We start from the raw sequence: 14,343 nt of genomic DNA, 5'->3' as shown, positions 1-14,343 counted from the left end.
GTTAGAAACAAACTCTATTAAACTAACACAGAATCAGACATGCCAGTGTGGGGCTTCATTCTTATTTTGCCAGAATTTTACATCAGGTTTGGAAACAGCTGTGTGGCGTTGATTAATTGTCTTAAAAGCTTTTGTATGAGCTTTTGTGTGAGTTTTTTAGTCCCCCTCCCTCTTTTTTTTTTTTTATAGGAGGGCATGATTTGATTAAGTATTGGATGTTACCAGTATCTTTGGTGCAAAAATTAAGCTTGCTCACTCATTCTATACTATATTTGACAGTACTTGAAAAAATATATACAGTATCTTGGGTTCAGCAAAATATCTTGGCAATTTCTGGTCATTCTTCGTGCAAAAAACTAAGCCAGCATCACCGCCTTAAAATTATCACCAGATTCAGAGAGTGTTAACCCCTTTGCTGTGAGAGACCTTCCATAGGCTGCAAAAAAATTCTCTAGTGGCAGCAAAAATAAAAGAAAACAAGACAGCCTTGTGTCAGAGTGGTTTACTACTTTGTTACAAGGCCATATTTTAAAGTTGTATTACTGTTATCTCCTGATGACTTTAAACAGGATAGGGAAGAATTGAGGGATTAGCCCTATATATATATCCCCTATTTTCCCCTTTATTACAGTCTGTCTATTTTGGAACTGTACCACTCCCACAACTTAAATGTCGTGGTTGAATGTAATATGGTGAACCATAGCGATGAGGTATAAATGAGTGTTCACGGTTACTAGTCAAATCATCCCTCCAGTCTGACTACACTTGGCCATCAACTGTGCTAAAAATGGGTTGGGGATTTTTGTCTGGTTAAATATAGAGACCCTTGCTGGACTGAAGTTAATGGATGAGATATTTCCCCCATTAACCCCTTCACTACTAGAGATCATTCCTAAGTTTAATAGAATTGGTGGTAGCAAGAATAAAATAAAAATAAATAAACACATTTAAAATGAAGACTTGATTATACTGAAGTGGTTAAGCTGCCCTAACTTTATTATTATTAATATTATTATTATTATTATTATTATTTTGATGACTGGTATGACTTTAGTACCTTATCAAATTACTATAGATTTGCAGTATATTTCGTACAGGCATTCATTTTAATTTTTCCCATATATTGAAAGCGTATTTTGTGAATCTTAACTTTATTTTGTGTGTAACAGGATTTACCACAGCCACTGGGTATAGTATTACAGTAAGTAGTTCAGTATTACTATGTACATCTCATCTTGTTCTCAGTCCTAGTACTTCCTCTGTGATAGTTTGAAATTGGGTTAGGACGATGACGATGATGTTCACTGAGTTTTATGCAGACTTGTAGCAGTGTTCGCTAACTCTGCATCCTTTCTAACTGTGCATAAGAGGAGGTGGGATGTGCATAATTCATTTAAGATCTAAATTAACAGCAGTAGGTTTTAAAAAGAGAGGACAGAATAACAGACCCATAGATTTTTTTTGGTAAGTTGTGAGCCTTTAGTCTTTGATTTGATGTGAATATGGAATTTGGAAGTACTGTACATGGTTAAGTATGGTACATGATTCATATAAGGAGATCTGAAATGAGTTTACTTTATTGGACTTTTAAAATTATGGAGTATGGGATAACAGATGGTGGAGGATTAGTGCCCCTCCCCGAAAGCAACTAACTCAGAAACAAACAGCCACCCCTTATGGGATTATGGCATATGTCTGCAGATAGATAATAGATCTGTGGATGTATTCAGTAACTGTTGAGTCGTATTTTGGTGTTGTGAATGTAGGGCAGTTGGGGAATGCACTGAGCAAATAAGATAAGATTTTTTGTTTACCATACATGTTCAAAATGCAGTATGGTAGAATAATTTTCAGCACATGGTGTATAGTGTGTAAGGTGTTTAATTCAGGTCCAAGATAGGGATGTGATTATTGCTCATTTTATATGGAAGTTTGGAGCATTTTTAGTGATTCATTTCATCCGGTACTGTAACAGACTCACTTCACTGTTGTTTGGGATTGTTATAAGTAAGCCTTAGTTTTCACTGTCGGTTGAACTGTGCTCCACTCTACAAAGATAAAGTTAGGTGTATTTCCCCTCCTCCCTTTTTCCCCAGAGTACATTATTTTTGATCAATGTAAGCAGCACTTAAGCTCACCCACTTAGAAAATTCACAAGTAATATTCTAGATTTTGAAAGTTGAATAGAGTTGATCTTCACATGAGGAATAACTATTTTTCACATCACTAGCTTTTGAAGAGTTGGCGATTGTGTTTGTGTAGTTCAGAAATTATATTCAGTTCCATTGCCAAAGACGGCCAAAAATATCACCATGCATCCCTGCCATGTGGAGAGGATGGAGAGTGAGAGACCAACAAGGAGAGCGTATGTGAGTGAGGTGGAGGAGGGGAGAGGGAGGGAGTGACTGAGGATGAGATGGAGGGATTAAGTGGAGAGGTACATGAGAGAGGGGGATGTGAGGTGAGGGCAGGGCAGCATAATGGCAGGGGACAGGGTGACATGGAGGCAATTTGTTTGTAGCCACCTCTTACGGGATTAAAGCGTCTGGCTATAGATAGATAGATCCTTGTTTTCAATAGGCATCACTTCATTATTGCCACACTACTGCCCCCTGAAAGCTTAGATGTAGCTACTGGAATCAGGAGAAAGGAAGATAAAACTTGTTTCCTGTTACAGTACTTTGAAAATCTGTTGTGTGTAATGATGATGATGATGAAACTGCTCTAAAAAGTTTAAGTGTCCTATAAACAAGAGGAGAAAGATAAAGCCTGTTACTTCTAAAATCTGTTGCATGTATTGATGATGAAGATGAAAATGATGATGATGATGATGATGATGATGATACCAAAAGTTCAAGAGTACTGTAATCAAGAACAAGGAAGATCAAAACCTGTCACTTCTAAAATTTTTATTCCTCGATGATAGCCGATTATTACAAGGTCTGCCTTTTACCTGTGAACGTGAAGCGTCAGGGATTTGTTGCTTTACTCTGTGCTTAATATGTCTTGTTCTGTTGACACTGTTCTGCTTTGAGAGAGATTTGTTGTTCAGCTTGGGCATTCTTTTATGGGTAGATCCTGTGTCACCGTTAGCATTATTATACTTGTAGTCAAAGGGATGTACTGTATTCTTTTTGAGTAACTCCTTCAGTCCAAGAACATCATATACAGTACAAATTCAATTCCAGACTGCATGAGTCCTAAGGCTTTACAGAAATGGAATATTCTGGAAAATAGACTCATGATAGTGCCCCTCCCTGTAAAACAACTAACTCAGAGACAAATGGCCAACCCTTGCGGGATCATGGTGTTTGGCCATAGATAGATAGATGATGCCTGTGAGAAAATAATGTAAAAAAAAATAGCCCACAGTACCATGAAGAGTAAATGTGTAGGAGAACCATGACTGTCTCGTCAAATGTGCATTGATTGTGTGAAGATAGATGATATGAACAACCTCCTATTGCATGAAAAAATATGTAGGAAAGTAGAGGTGTTTGGATAATGTTTGGATTCAGGAGGGTGTTTGGATTTGTGAGTTCTACTGCATCATTTCAATCTTGTTACTCCCAGACTGTTTTATTTTACTTTGGGGAAAACCTTGAATGAGAAAGGAACACTCTGCATCAAAAAATCCTTGAATGGGAAAGGAACAAGGAACAACCTCCATCAAAAAGTCCTTGAATGGGAAAGGAACAATCACCAACACAAATCCTTGAATGGGAAAGGAACACACTCCATTACATATTCCTGAATGGGAAAGGAACAAGGAACAATCTCCACCAAAAAATCCTGGAATGAGAAGGGAACAATCTTCGCCAAACTCCTTTACTAAGAAAGGTCTTCCCAAAGCCATATAAAACAGTCAGGGGGTAGAATGAGTAAAAAGAAAAAACACATCCACTAATTGAAGGCATTGAAGTAAAGGAGGCCGCGTGGCACCCATTATTTACCAGTTTATTTCTGCATATAGCATGTTAATAATCTCCAGTTTTGTATATATAAAATCTATGTCTTCATTTAACACATGACCTAAATACCAACAAATGTATGCTTGGTAGTCTACTGGGTTAAGGCACTCCACCCAGATGTAACTGATAAGAGTTTAAATCCAGGGTATGGTTGGGGTTTATAGCCTACATAATACAGCATAGGGGCAAATAATTGGTCACTTAACTGATTAACATAGCCCCACACCCCTGTGTTTGTGACGGGGAAATAAAGGATTGATTGGTGGATGGATGGAATAATACACAATAAATATTAAGAGGTAATATGCAGAATGAAGCACTAAGTAACAGGTGCTCGGAAGCCTTCAAACCAATGTGAATGTGTCCCAATGATTTTTTTTTTTTTTTTTTTTTTTTTTTAAGTTAGATTGCATGTTTACTATAGTTACTTTTTTAATCAACAGCCAAAGACAATAACATACCCATTGATTGTGATAACCTGTGAGATTTTTGTTAGAATGTCATGTCCAGTCCAACTACGGATTTCCTTTGTCTTGCCCATCGTTATTTTATTGAAGTTACCGAGTCAAAATAAAAGTGTGAGCAGACAGTCTGATATTCCCTTGGAGGTGTAAGGGATAGAGGTTAGGTTTGCCACAGCCAGTACGATTATTAGTAAGTGATGAGCCAACTTCCCATGATCTGGTCATTTAGTAAAATACACTACCCAGGCATTAACAAAAGTAAATTTTAATGATAGCTGGGCATTAGCAGTAAATAATAATAATAATAATACACGTAATAGTAATAAAAAAAGCTGGGCATTAACAGCTGTAAATAATAGTGATTAAACAGCCAGGCATTATGATAACATAGCCAGGCATTAACAGCAGTAAATAAGAATGGTATCCCCAGTTTCTTTAGTGTTTTCAACCCCTACTGACCAGAGAGATACTTTGTAAACAATGAAATCTGCCAATCATCACAGTACAGTATAAAAGATCGTAGGCTGAAGGATTTGATTTTAATGAAGTACAATATTCTCACCTCTCTCCCCTACATTTCAAAGGGACTAATTAGGAGTTGTCTGCAGTATTTTTCCTACCTGTTGCCCAACCTTGGATCTTTGTTGGGTTGTGGGAGGATGCGGGACAGATGTAAACGTATTTTAGTTCAGTGATGCCTTTTATATTGTAGTCTTGCTACCCCATCAGGTAGTAGACATCTTTTATTTTTTTTATTTTTCCTGGCATTTTGTAGTTTATTCTTGCTACCATCAAACATTTATTTTGGTTATGAAAGACTTTTGAAGGTGAAGGGGTGAGATACAAACTTTATTGGCCCCTTCATAATGAGAAGTAACCCTTGAACTGGCAAGAATAAATATAAAAATGTGTCTTGGTTAAACAGATCAATGTTAGATGATTTTATTCAGCTTTGGAAAGATCTTTAATTGTGAAGGAGAAAGTCTTTATTAGCTCCTTCAGTACTAGATGTCTCGTACCAGGTAGTAGAAAGACTACGAAAAGGCATCTCTGTACTAAAAAGAGTTATTGTCTGTGATTGTATATAAAGTTCCAAGTCTTTGTTACCTAATGCTAGTGCTGAGTAGACACGGAGTGAATATATTATTATTTAAGCAGTCATGTGATATCTTTTTATATTGTCTTAACAGATGGTTTGGCCAAATTGCAAGATGTATAATCCTTTGCTCCAAAATATTTCACGTATTTTATGCTGTAAAGGAAAATATGTGATACGGTACCCATACTTAAGAACTATTTTTCGCCTTAGTTAATGAAAAAACCAGTACTGAGCAAATTTCCTTGGAGGTAGCAGAGGTATAAGTGGATTTTCACATCATTTGGGGTTGAAAATAAAAAACAGATACAGTAGTTCAAATTTCTGTCCTGAAATAGTTGCCATTGACTCTCACTGGACAGAAGCCACTATTAAGGTGATTAACAGTCTGGAGGTACCAACAACAAAATAATTACAATTTCCCATGTCCTGAAAGGGTTATTTTAGACTCTCAGGGTGGTATTCTAGTAAGGTTAGGAAGTTTATTAACACATCTTCCTGACAAATTTATTTCTGATTCTGCTTTGATACTATATGCTTGTGTGTTATTCATGCAATCTATGTTGATATTAAAAAGACGTAAGAAGCAGACCAGCGGTTATTAATGAATAGTTTGGAAAATAAGTTGTTAAGGAAAAGGTGTTGACGAGAATACGGCCCTTAGTCCCTTTAATCTTGATGACATTTGTGTATTTTATTTTATTCATCACGTAAGACTTTATTTGACATTGGAGGGATCTGTTTCAGCGATGGGGCAATGTGAGGCAATAGCTGAGCCCTCTAGTTCACATCTCATCAAGTTAAATGCGGTAAAACCTTCTGGTCGTAAAAATAAAATACAAAGGATGTCACTGGATTCAGAGGTTCAGCCGTTCAAGGACATAATACCACTCTTAAATAAAACTATCTGGAAAGACCAAGAACAAAATACCGTAGTTAAGATTTCTCGAATAAATAGTTGCCCAGGAAAATAAATTGACAACATGAGCTTACGGTTAGATAATGAATAACACCATATCATCGTCTTGGAGTTTGGCCGATATCTCCCCATCATGTAATATCTTGACTTGTAAATCTTTATACTCAAATGTTTATGTTTGTAGATAAAATACAAAAAGGAGTAAAAAGAACATACTGTCCTGTACACTATATTTATATAAAAAAAATGTGAATAAAGTTGCAAGGAAGAAAGAAAAGTTTTTTTTTTTTTTTTTAAGCAGTAAACAAGTGGTGTGTACTGTGGTGGTAGGTGGTGGCAACCATCATCCACTCTCATTTATGTAGTGCTGCCTACTTCTTTCTTCACCTTTATTATTCTTTTTCTGTGTCTGCCCTCCTCTCTTCCTGTTTCTCCCATCTTTCCTGTCTCTTTTATTACTCTTCATTCCTTTTCATGTGGCTTTACAATGAGTGACAAACCTAATGGTTTCCTATAAGCCAGGAAACCATTTTCAGTGTTGGGTGGGAACCATATAAGTAACCCATATGATGTCCGTGTGTGACAACAGGTGGGTTGGTGGAGGGTTAGTGCTCCTCCCAGTAAAACACCCAACTGAAATGGCCACCTTCTACTGGATTTTGGTATCAGGCTATAGATAGATGGTGTACTGTATATAGTTACATAACATCAACATTATGAAATAGTTGAAGTGATGTAGTGTGCATATTGAGCAGGTTTTGAAGAGTATTTTGAAGGCTCAGTGAATGATGGTTGAGGATGTATGGTCCATTTCACTGGCTATGGTAATTATAGTTTTTTGTTTTACTATTTGAGGTTGGTGGTGGCGACCATCATTCAGTCACTTAATGTAGTGCTGCCTACTTATTGCTTCACATTCATCATTCATATTTTGTGTGTGTGTGTGTGTGTGTGTGTGTGTGTGTGTGTGCGCGCCTGCACTCGTCGTATTCCTCCCAACCTTCTCAATACTTTATTCGTTTTGTTTTCACTTCAGGTGGCCCTACATTGGTTGCCTGTAACCCAAGAAACCATTTACAACACGGGGTGGTATTTATAACCAGGTAATGGAGTGATATGCCTCTGTTAACTGAGTGTAGAAGCAAATGTGGCATCCATCCGGGAACCAAACCTCCACACACTTCCCCAAGCCTTGCCATAATCGTTCAAAATACTGTACATCGAACATACACTGGGCACCAGAAATATAAAGTACAATACCCTGAAGTAAAACTCGTTGAAAACTGCACCGACTAACAGTGTAAAAATACACTGCATGAACATCATAAATGAGGTGGAATTGGTCAAAATTGTTCAAAATACGTAGAAAAACGTAAAAATACATTAGGAATTCTGTGGCTGCAAGGAAAAAAAAAAAAAAAAGTTTATTCGTAAGTAGCCTACTGTGAGGGAAAGCTACCACATTGCAAAGGAACAACGAGCCCACAAATACCTTAGTTTGGGGTAGAAGCAAGCCCATATTCAACTGCAATATTACCACCACCATCATCAAGATACTTTTTTCTTGAACCACCTGTTGATGGGACAAGGTAGGGTACAGAAAGAAGTACGAGGCAATTTTCAAACTAATATTGTAGTAACCCCTGACCCCTCCATATAAGTGTAAACAGAACAGTGTGTTGGACCACCAGGTGAAGTGCCTCCTCTCTTGCTGACGTACACATGTTAGTGCACACCGGTCTGTTGTACCGTAATAGTGTTGTACCGGGATCATCTACACGGAAACTCGATGTGCTGTAGGTTAAAGTTGGGACTCGATGGGCTGTATGCAAAAGTTGGCGTTCCGTGCCGTCCACTAACCTCCTCTCCTGTTTTGGGGGTCTGGATGGGAGTTTAAGGACGTCGGTGCCACCATAACCACCACGTGAAGTGTCCCTTTCCAGCACCAACAATTTATGGGTAAGTCATTTAGTATAAGTCTCAAACATGGAACAACACAATCTGAGATCCGTTTAGGGCGACATGTCCTGAGTTTGGTTTTCAGTTCTTGTAATAACAAATGGTACGAATTTCTGGAAGATATTGAAGCATACTTAGTGGTTACAAGAATTAAAAAAAAAATTGTTTGCAAAGGTTAAGCTGAGCAAAATCGTTTGAAGGTACGAATATAATACTAAAATTCGTCGTTGGATTGAAGTGGTGCCTGATAACTAATAGGTCTACCATCATTTAACTAATTGGCGTGCTGAAGACGGAAGCCTTCATGTAGCGGCTCAACTGCTTGGTTATACAGATATCCCTTGACTACTTTCCGAAATCCGGTGTACTGCAGGAGATTGGTAATTTCAGTTTGCAGTCCACTGGGTTCACTTTTTAATTGAGCCTGGGGCCACAACAACAATTGCTAATAGTATATCTCACGGCTGAACAAAATTTTGTGATTTTAGTATAAATATTAGTTCCAAGATGTAACAGCAAGAGAGAGAGAGAGAGAGAGAGAGAAGCAAGGGGGGGGGGGTTAGTTTTTGAAGCCTGTGACAGTTCATTCACTTTAGCTGATGTTCACGTGGCCCAGTGCTGGAAACAAACAATACTACGGCTCCAGATCCTTTTCATAACACTTCGTGTCTGTCACCATATTCTGGTGGTGATCTGCAGCTATAGGTCAACATACAAAATGCAGAAATGGCAGTTTTAGGCCAAGTTAAAGCGAAAAGAGCATAATAGTTATCTCAGCCGAACAAAATCGACTTTTGTTTGACGAACGAAATACTCGGATGTACCTAATTCAGGAAAAGGATTAGGTTAAATTTATTTAATCAATCTGCTGATGAAATAGCACCTTTTCTAGCTTAAAGGTGCTCGTGATTCATTAGCAAGTAGTTTTGAAGCTACATATTTTTCTTCTCACCTTAAAATCATGAAACAGACGTAGTTATTTCATATAAAGTAATTGGATTTTGCCTGTAGGCTACACACTCCAGACATCAAGTAAAGGATACAAAAAAAAAAAAAAAAACGCATACGCTGAAAGCTATACTGTATATGTTTTTCGATGTGTGTCTGTATGTACGTTAGTCATGAATGCCTTGTCTGATTTACTCATACATCAAAACTGGCACGTGCATTGTGTGTGGGTCTGACAAGAACTGAATCGATTTTGATGCAGATGGATCAGAGTTCAAGGTCACGGGCCAAAATCAAAATTCGGGTGCGGCATCACTGTGTACTTTATTTTTGTGGGGGGAGGGGGCTGAGTCAAAATCAAACTTAGTGGGTCCCTGGATAAATAAGGGTAAGGACCTCTGATCTGGATGTTATGTGGGGCTTTCAGAATGTGGGGCTTACCACTTGTTTTCATCATAGTCAACATCCCGTCACCTTAGGCTAGGAAATTGTGTGATAAGCATTCAGTTATATCCCAGCATCCGCACTGTCCTGTTCTCCCCCGCTTTTGACTGTCTTTAACTCTTCTCTGTCTGTGAATGTTCGGCTACTGACTATCTTAATCTGTTTCTGTCTCTCCTTTTTTTTTTTTTTTTCTGTTGTCTCAGTCTGTTACTGTCTTTTTTTTTTTTTTTTTCTGTTGACCTTTTCTGTCTCATAAACCCTATTTCATCCTGCCTTCCGCACTGTCTTCTTTTTCCCGCGCTTTTGGCTGTCTAGTAAGCTTCTGTGTGACGCCTACTCTATTCCTACCTCTCTTCTATCGCTGTCTGTTAGTTTCTTCTCAGTTTACTGTTACTTGTCTCTTATTTACTGTTTAATCTCGGTTCATACTTGACTAGTTCTCCCGCTATTTTTCCGTCAACTGAACTTCTGTGTATCTCATTCTTGCTGTAACTCTTATTCTTTCTGTAACTCTTATATACGCCTGTCATTCGTGCAATATTCCTGTATTCATTTTCTCTTACTCTCTTATTGCCTTTTACCCTTGTACTCCCGTTAGTTTCCCTCCTGTTAACCATTTATCTATCTACCCTGCTCCTGTCTCTCCCATTTCTGTCATTCACTCTTGTAATATTCCTTACTGTCTTTTACTCCTGTTTATAATATTTGTCTGTCTTATTCCTGAGCTTGTACTTAGTTTATTATTGATCTCTCTCTCTCTCTCTCTCTCTCTCTCTCTCTCTCTCTCTCTCTCTCTCTCTCTCTCTCTCTCTCTCATCTTGCCAGCCGTTTCCTGTCTAGCTCTTCTTACCTAGCCTACTTACCTACCTACCTACCTGCCGCTCTAGACTCAACCTCCCCATATCTGCTACCTGCCTACTTACCTGCCTGTCTTGTACGTCTCTCCTTTCTTACCTGCTCGTCCTAGCTGCCAGCCTACTTACCCCTTCTACTTACAACTTATTTTGCTGCTGCTTGCTACCTATCTACTTACCTACCTACCCACCTATCTATCTGACTATCCATCTGTTTGTTTATCTATCTATCTGTCTATCTATCTGCGTATCTGCCTACCTGTCTGTATTCTATCTACCAATCTAACCCTCGCTTCCCTATGTAGTGTGCATCTACTTACCTACTCCTGATGTCTACTAACCTGTATCTACTAAAAATGAAACTCTTACTACTCCTCTTCCTTCTACCACTCCAAAACACTACTAAAGGAACCTCAGTACTTCCGAATGCTACTGAGAGTCCCCCATTCTGCAGTACCCCAGATCTAGCCAATACATCCCTAGTTACCGATATCAGTAGTGCGAGGGACCGAGAAAGCAAAATACCGAAGCCTGAGAGAATCGGTATCAGTAGTGCGAGGGACCGAGAAAGCGAAGTACTGAAGCCTGAGAGAATCGGTATCAGTAGTGCGAGAGACCGAAGAAGCGAAGTACTGAACCCTGAGAGAATTGGTATCAGTAGTGCGAGGGACCGAGAAAGCGAAGTACTGAAGCCTGAGAGAATCGGTATCAGTAGTGCGAGGGACCGAAGAAGCGAAGTACTGAAGCCTGAGAGAATCGGTATCAGTAGTGCGAGAGACCGAGGAGACCAGGTACTGAAGCCTGAAAGAACCAGTGTCAGTAGTGCGAGGGACCGAGAGCGAGGAGTACCGATAACTGAAGGGGTAATGTGTACCGGAGAAACCGCTAGATCGAAAACTGCAGTGCTCAATGAAACCGCTTTACTCAGTACCAATAGAACACTGAGAACTGATTTAAATGAATTACTGAACACCAATGGACCTTTATTAACGAGAGTGGATGAAAGTGCGGTACTGAGACCCAAAGGAGCTGCATTACCAACACCCCAACAGACTGCACTACCAACACCCCAACACACTGCATTACCAACACCCCAACACACTGCATTACCAACACCCCAACACACTGCACTACCAACACCCCAACACACTGCACTACCAACACCCCAACACACTGCACTACCAACACCCCAACACACTGCACTACCAACACCCCAACACACTGCACTACCAACACCCCAACACACTGCATTACCAACACCCCAACACACTGCACTACCAACACCCCAACACACTGCACTACCAACACCCCAACACACTGCACTACCAACAACCAGTGGATTTACAGTACTCGTAAGCAATCGACCTACAACGAGAACTGTGAGAACTGCAGTACTGAGAAATAATGGCACCACAACAACACGTACCGGACAGCCCGTGGTATCGAGAACTGATAAGACCGCGTTACCGAGAACGAAAACACTGAGAGAACAACAACTTAGTGGAATAGTGATATATGGTAATAAAAAATCTAGAGCCTCAAGATTAAGATTACAGGAAACAAATGGAACTAGAGGACTGAAAACACAAGAGCAAAACACATTATCGATAAAACAAGCACCAGTCAACAGCACACAACCAAGAGTTCGGTTCTGCAATGTTGATGATGCTGTGGTATACGAGGATGATGGAGAGGTGGCGAGCAATGCAACGACGGGTAGAAGGGTTCGCCGGTACACCCTGCACGGAAAGAAGTGGGACAAGAACGATATTAAGTGGACTCTTCGTACACCAAGCCGAGGACTGGATGAAGGGACTATAAGACAGCAAATCTCCCAGGCAGTGTCCATCTGGGAACGGGAATCCAAGCTGACCTTTCAAGAAGTCCATAAGGATGATCCAAATGTCGACATCTACGTAGACTTTGCTGTGGGGAGACATGACAGTTGCCAGTACCCGTTTGATGGTAAACACGGGGTCTTAGCCCATGCCTTCTACCCAGGGCGGGGCATTGGGGGCGACATGCACTTTGATGACGATGAGGCGTTTGCTTCCCACCACCAGGCTAAGGAACTCGGCGCCAATAGCTTGCTGGTGGTGGCTGCCCATGAACTAGGCCACTCGCTGGGGTTGAAGCACTCTGACGTCGACGGTGCACTCATGGCGCCTTTCTACCAAGACTTTCCACTGGAGTTTAGTCTGCCTGCCGATGACATTTACGCCATCCAGACCTTGTACGGTAGGCCCGAGAATCAGCTGCCCACCATTCCTGACCTGGCCCCTGAACCTACCTATATGCCTCCAACAACACCCTACCAACCACCAACACCTCCATATAGGCCTCCACCTACACCTCCGACTAGACCACCATATAAGCCTCCAACCAGACCTCCAACACCTCCTACCAGACCTCCATATAGGCCTCCTACCAGACCTCCACATAAGCCTCCAACTAGACCTCCATATAGGCCTCCAACAAGACCTCCATATAGGCCTCCAACTAGACCTCCACCTACACCTCCGACTAGACCACCATATAAGCCTCCAACCAGACCTCCAGCACCTCCAACTAGACCTCCTACCAGACCTCCATATAGGCCTCCAACTAGACCTCCATACAGACCTCCAACAAGACCACAAAGACCTCAGACCACCCCAGCCCCTCCGAGACCCACCCTGCCACAACCCGACCCAACCTGCCCCGCCGCACCTCCTTCACCCTTACACCCGGACATCTGCCTTACGTCCATCGATGCAGCCACGAGGTACCGCAGGGAACTCTTCTTCTTCAAGGGTCTGTATTACTGGCGCGTGAGCTATAATGGGAAGCCGTATAGACGTGAATCACCAGCGCATGTTTACCGTCGGTTTCGAGGGCTGCCAAGAGATGTAACCAAAATCGATGCCGTTTATGTCGACCATGCGGATAACTTCATCTTCTTCAGCGGACGCAAGTATTATCAACTCAGGCACATGTTCCAGCTAATCAAAACGGGGGAGATATCAGACCTGGGAGTGAATGCGACGAAAATTGACGCCGCGATGATATGGGGTCACAATGGACGCGTGTACCTCTTCAGCGGGGACAAGTATTGGAGGCTGGGGAGAAATGGCCGCGTTGAAATGGATTACCCCAGGGACATTGCAGTGTGGCGCGGTCTTCCCCCGAACTTATCTGCCATTCTTACCATCCGCTCGGAAACCTACTTCTTTGCCGGCCTCGTCTACTGGGCGTTCGACAGCTTAAAGATGAGGGTAGAGGAGGCACCAAAACTAATCAGCCCCTTTTGGCTTAGTTGCCCTTTTTACAACCAGAGAGAACTTGTACTCTGCTCACTAGCGCCCTCTTTGACGCCTTCCGGATTAATATTCAAACTTGCAGTCCTCGTCCATTCCTTCTTTGCATACCGACTCCTGTTGTGAGGAACTGTTAGAAAGGTTTGTGTCTCGATTTGACTCAGCCATGAATTATTACCCACATATATGGAAAAGTTGTTGCTTCGAAAGAGACATAACCTGACCTGGACGTACTGACTCCTGCTGTGTGGAACTGTTTGCAAGGTGTTTGTCTCGATTTGACTTTACCGTGATTTATTACCCACATAAATGGAGAAGTTGTTTATGCCAAAGATATAACAGTTTTAACTCGAGCTGACGCACTGACTCCTGGTGTGTGGAACTGTTAGCAT

General features: G+C 40.9%; 1 protein-coding gene across 1 annotated transcript; it reads left to right on the top strand.

The window, feature by feature from the left end:
* The first annotated feature begins 39 nt into the window (after positions 1-39).
* Positions 40-14,077, top strand: LOC145401716 (stromelysin-3-like). The gene is made up of 4 exons (XM_080273897.1): positions 40-86; positions 11,110-11,518; positions 12,212-12,905; positions 13,008-14,077. The coding sequence occupies exons 1-4, from the start codon at positions 40-42 to the stop codon at positions 14,075-14,077; spliced, it is 2,220 nt and encodes a 739-aa protein (XP_080130023.1).
* Positions 14,078-14,343: the final 266 nt, after the last annotated feature.

The sequence above is a fragment of the Coenobita brevimanus genome, chromosome 56 (genome assembly GCF_032717465.1).
Source record: "Coenobita brevimanus isolate Jiangsu-jjx chromosome 56, ASM3271746v2, whole genome shotgun sequence".
In the NCBI taxonomy this organism is placed as follows: Eukaryota; Metazoa; Arthropoda; class Malacostraca; order Decapoda; family Coenobitidae; genus Coenobita; species Coenobita brevimanus.
This window is presented reverse-complemented; position numbering and strand designations above follow the sequence as displayed.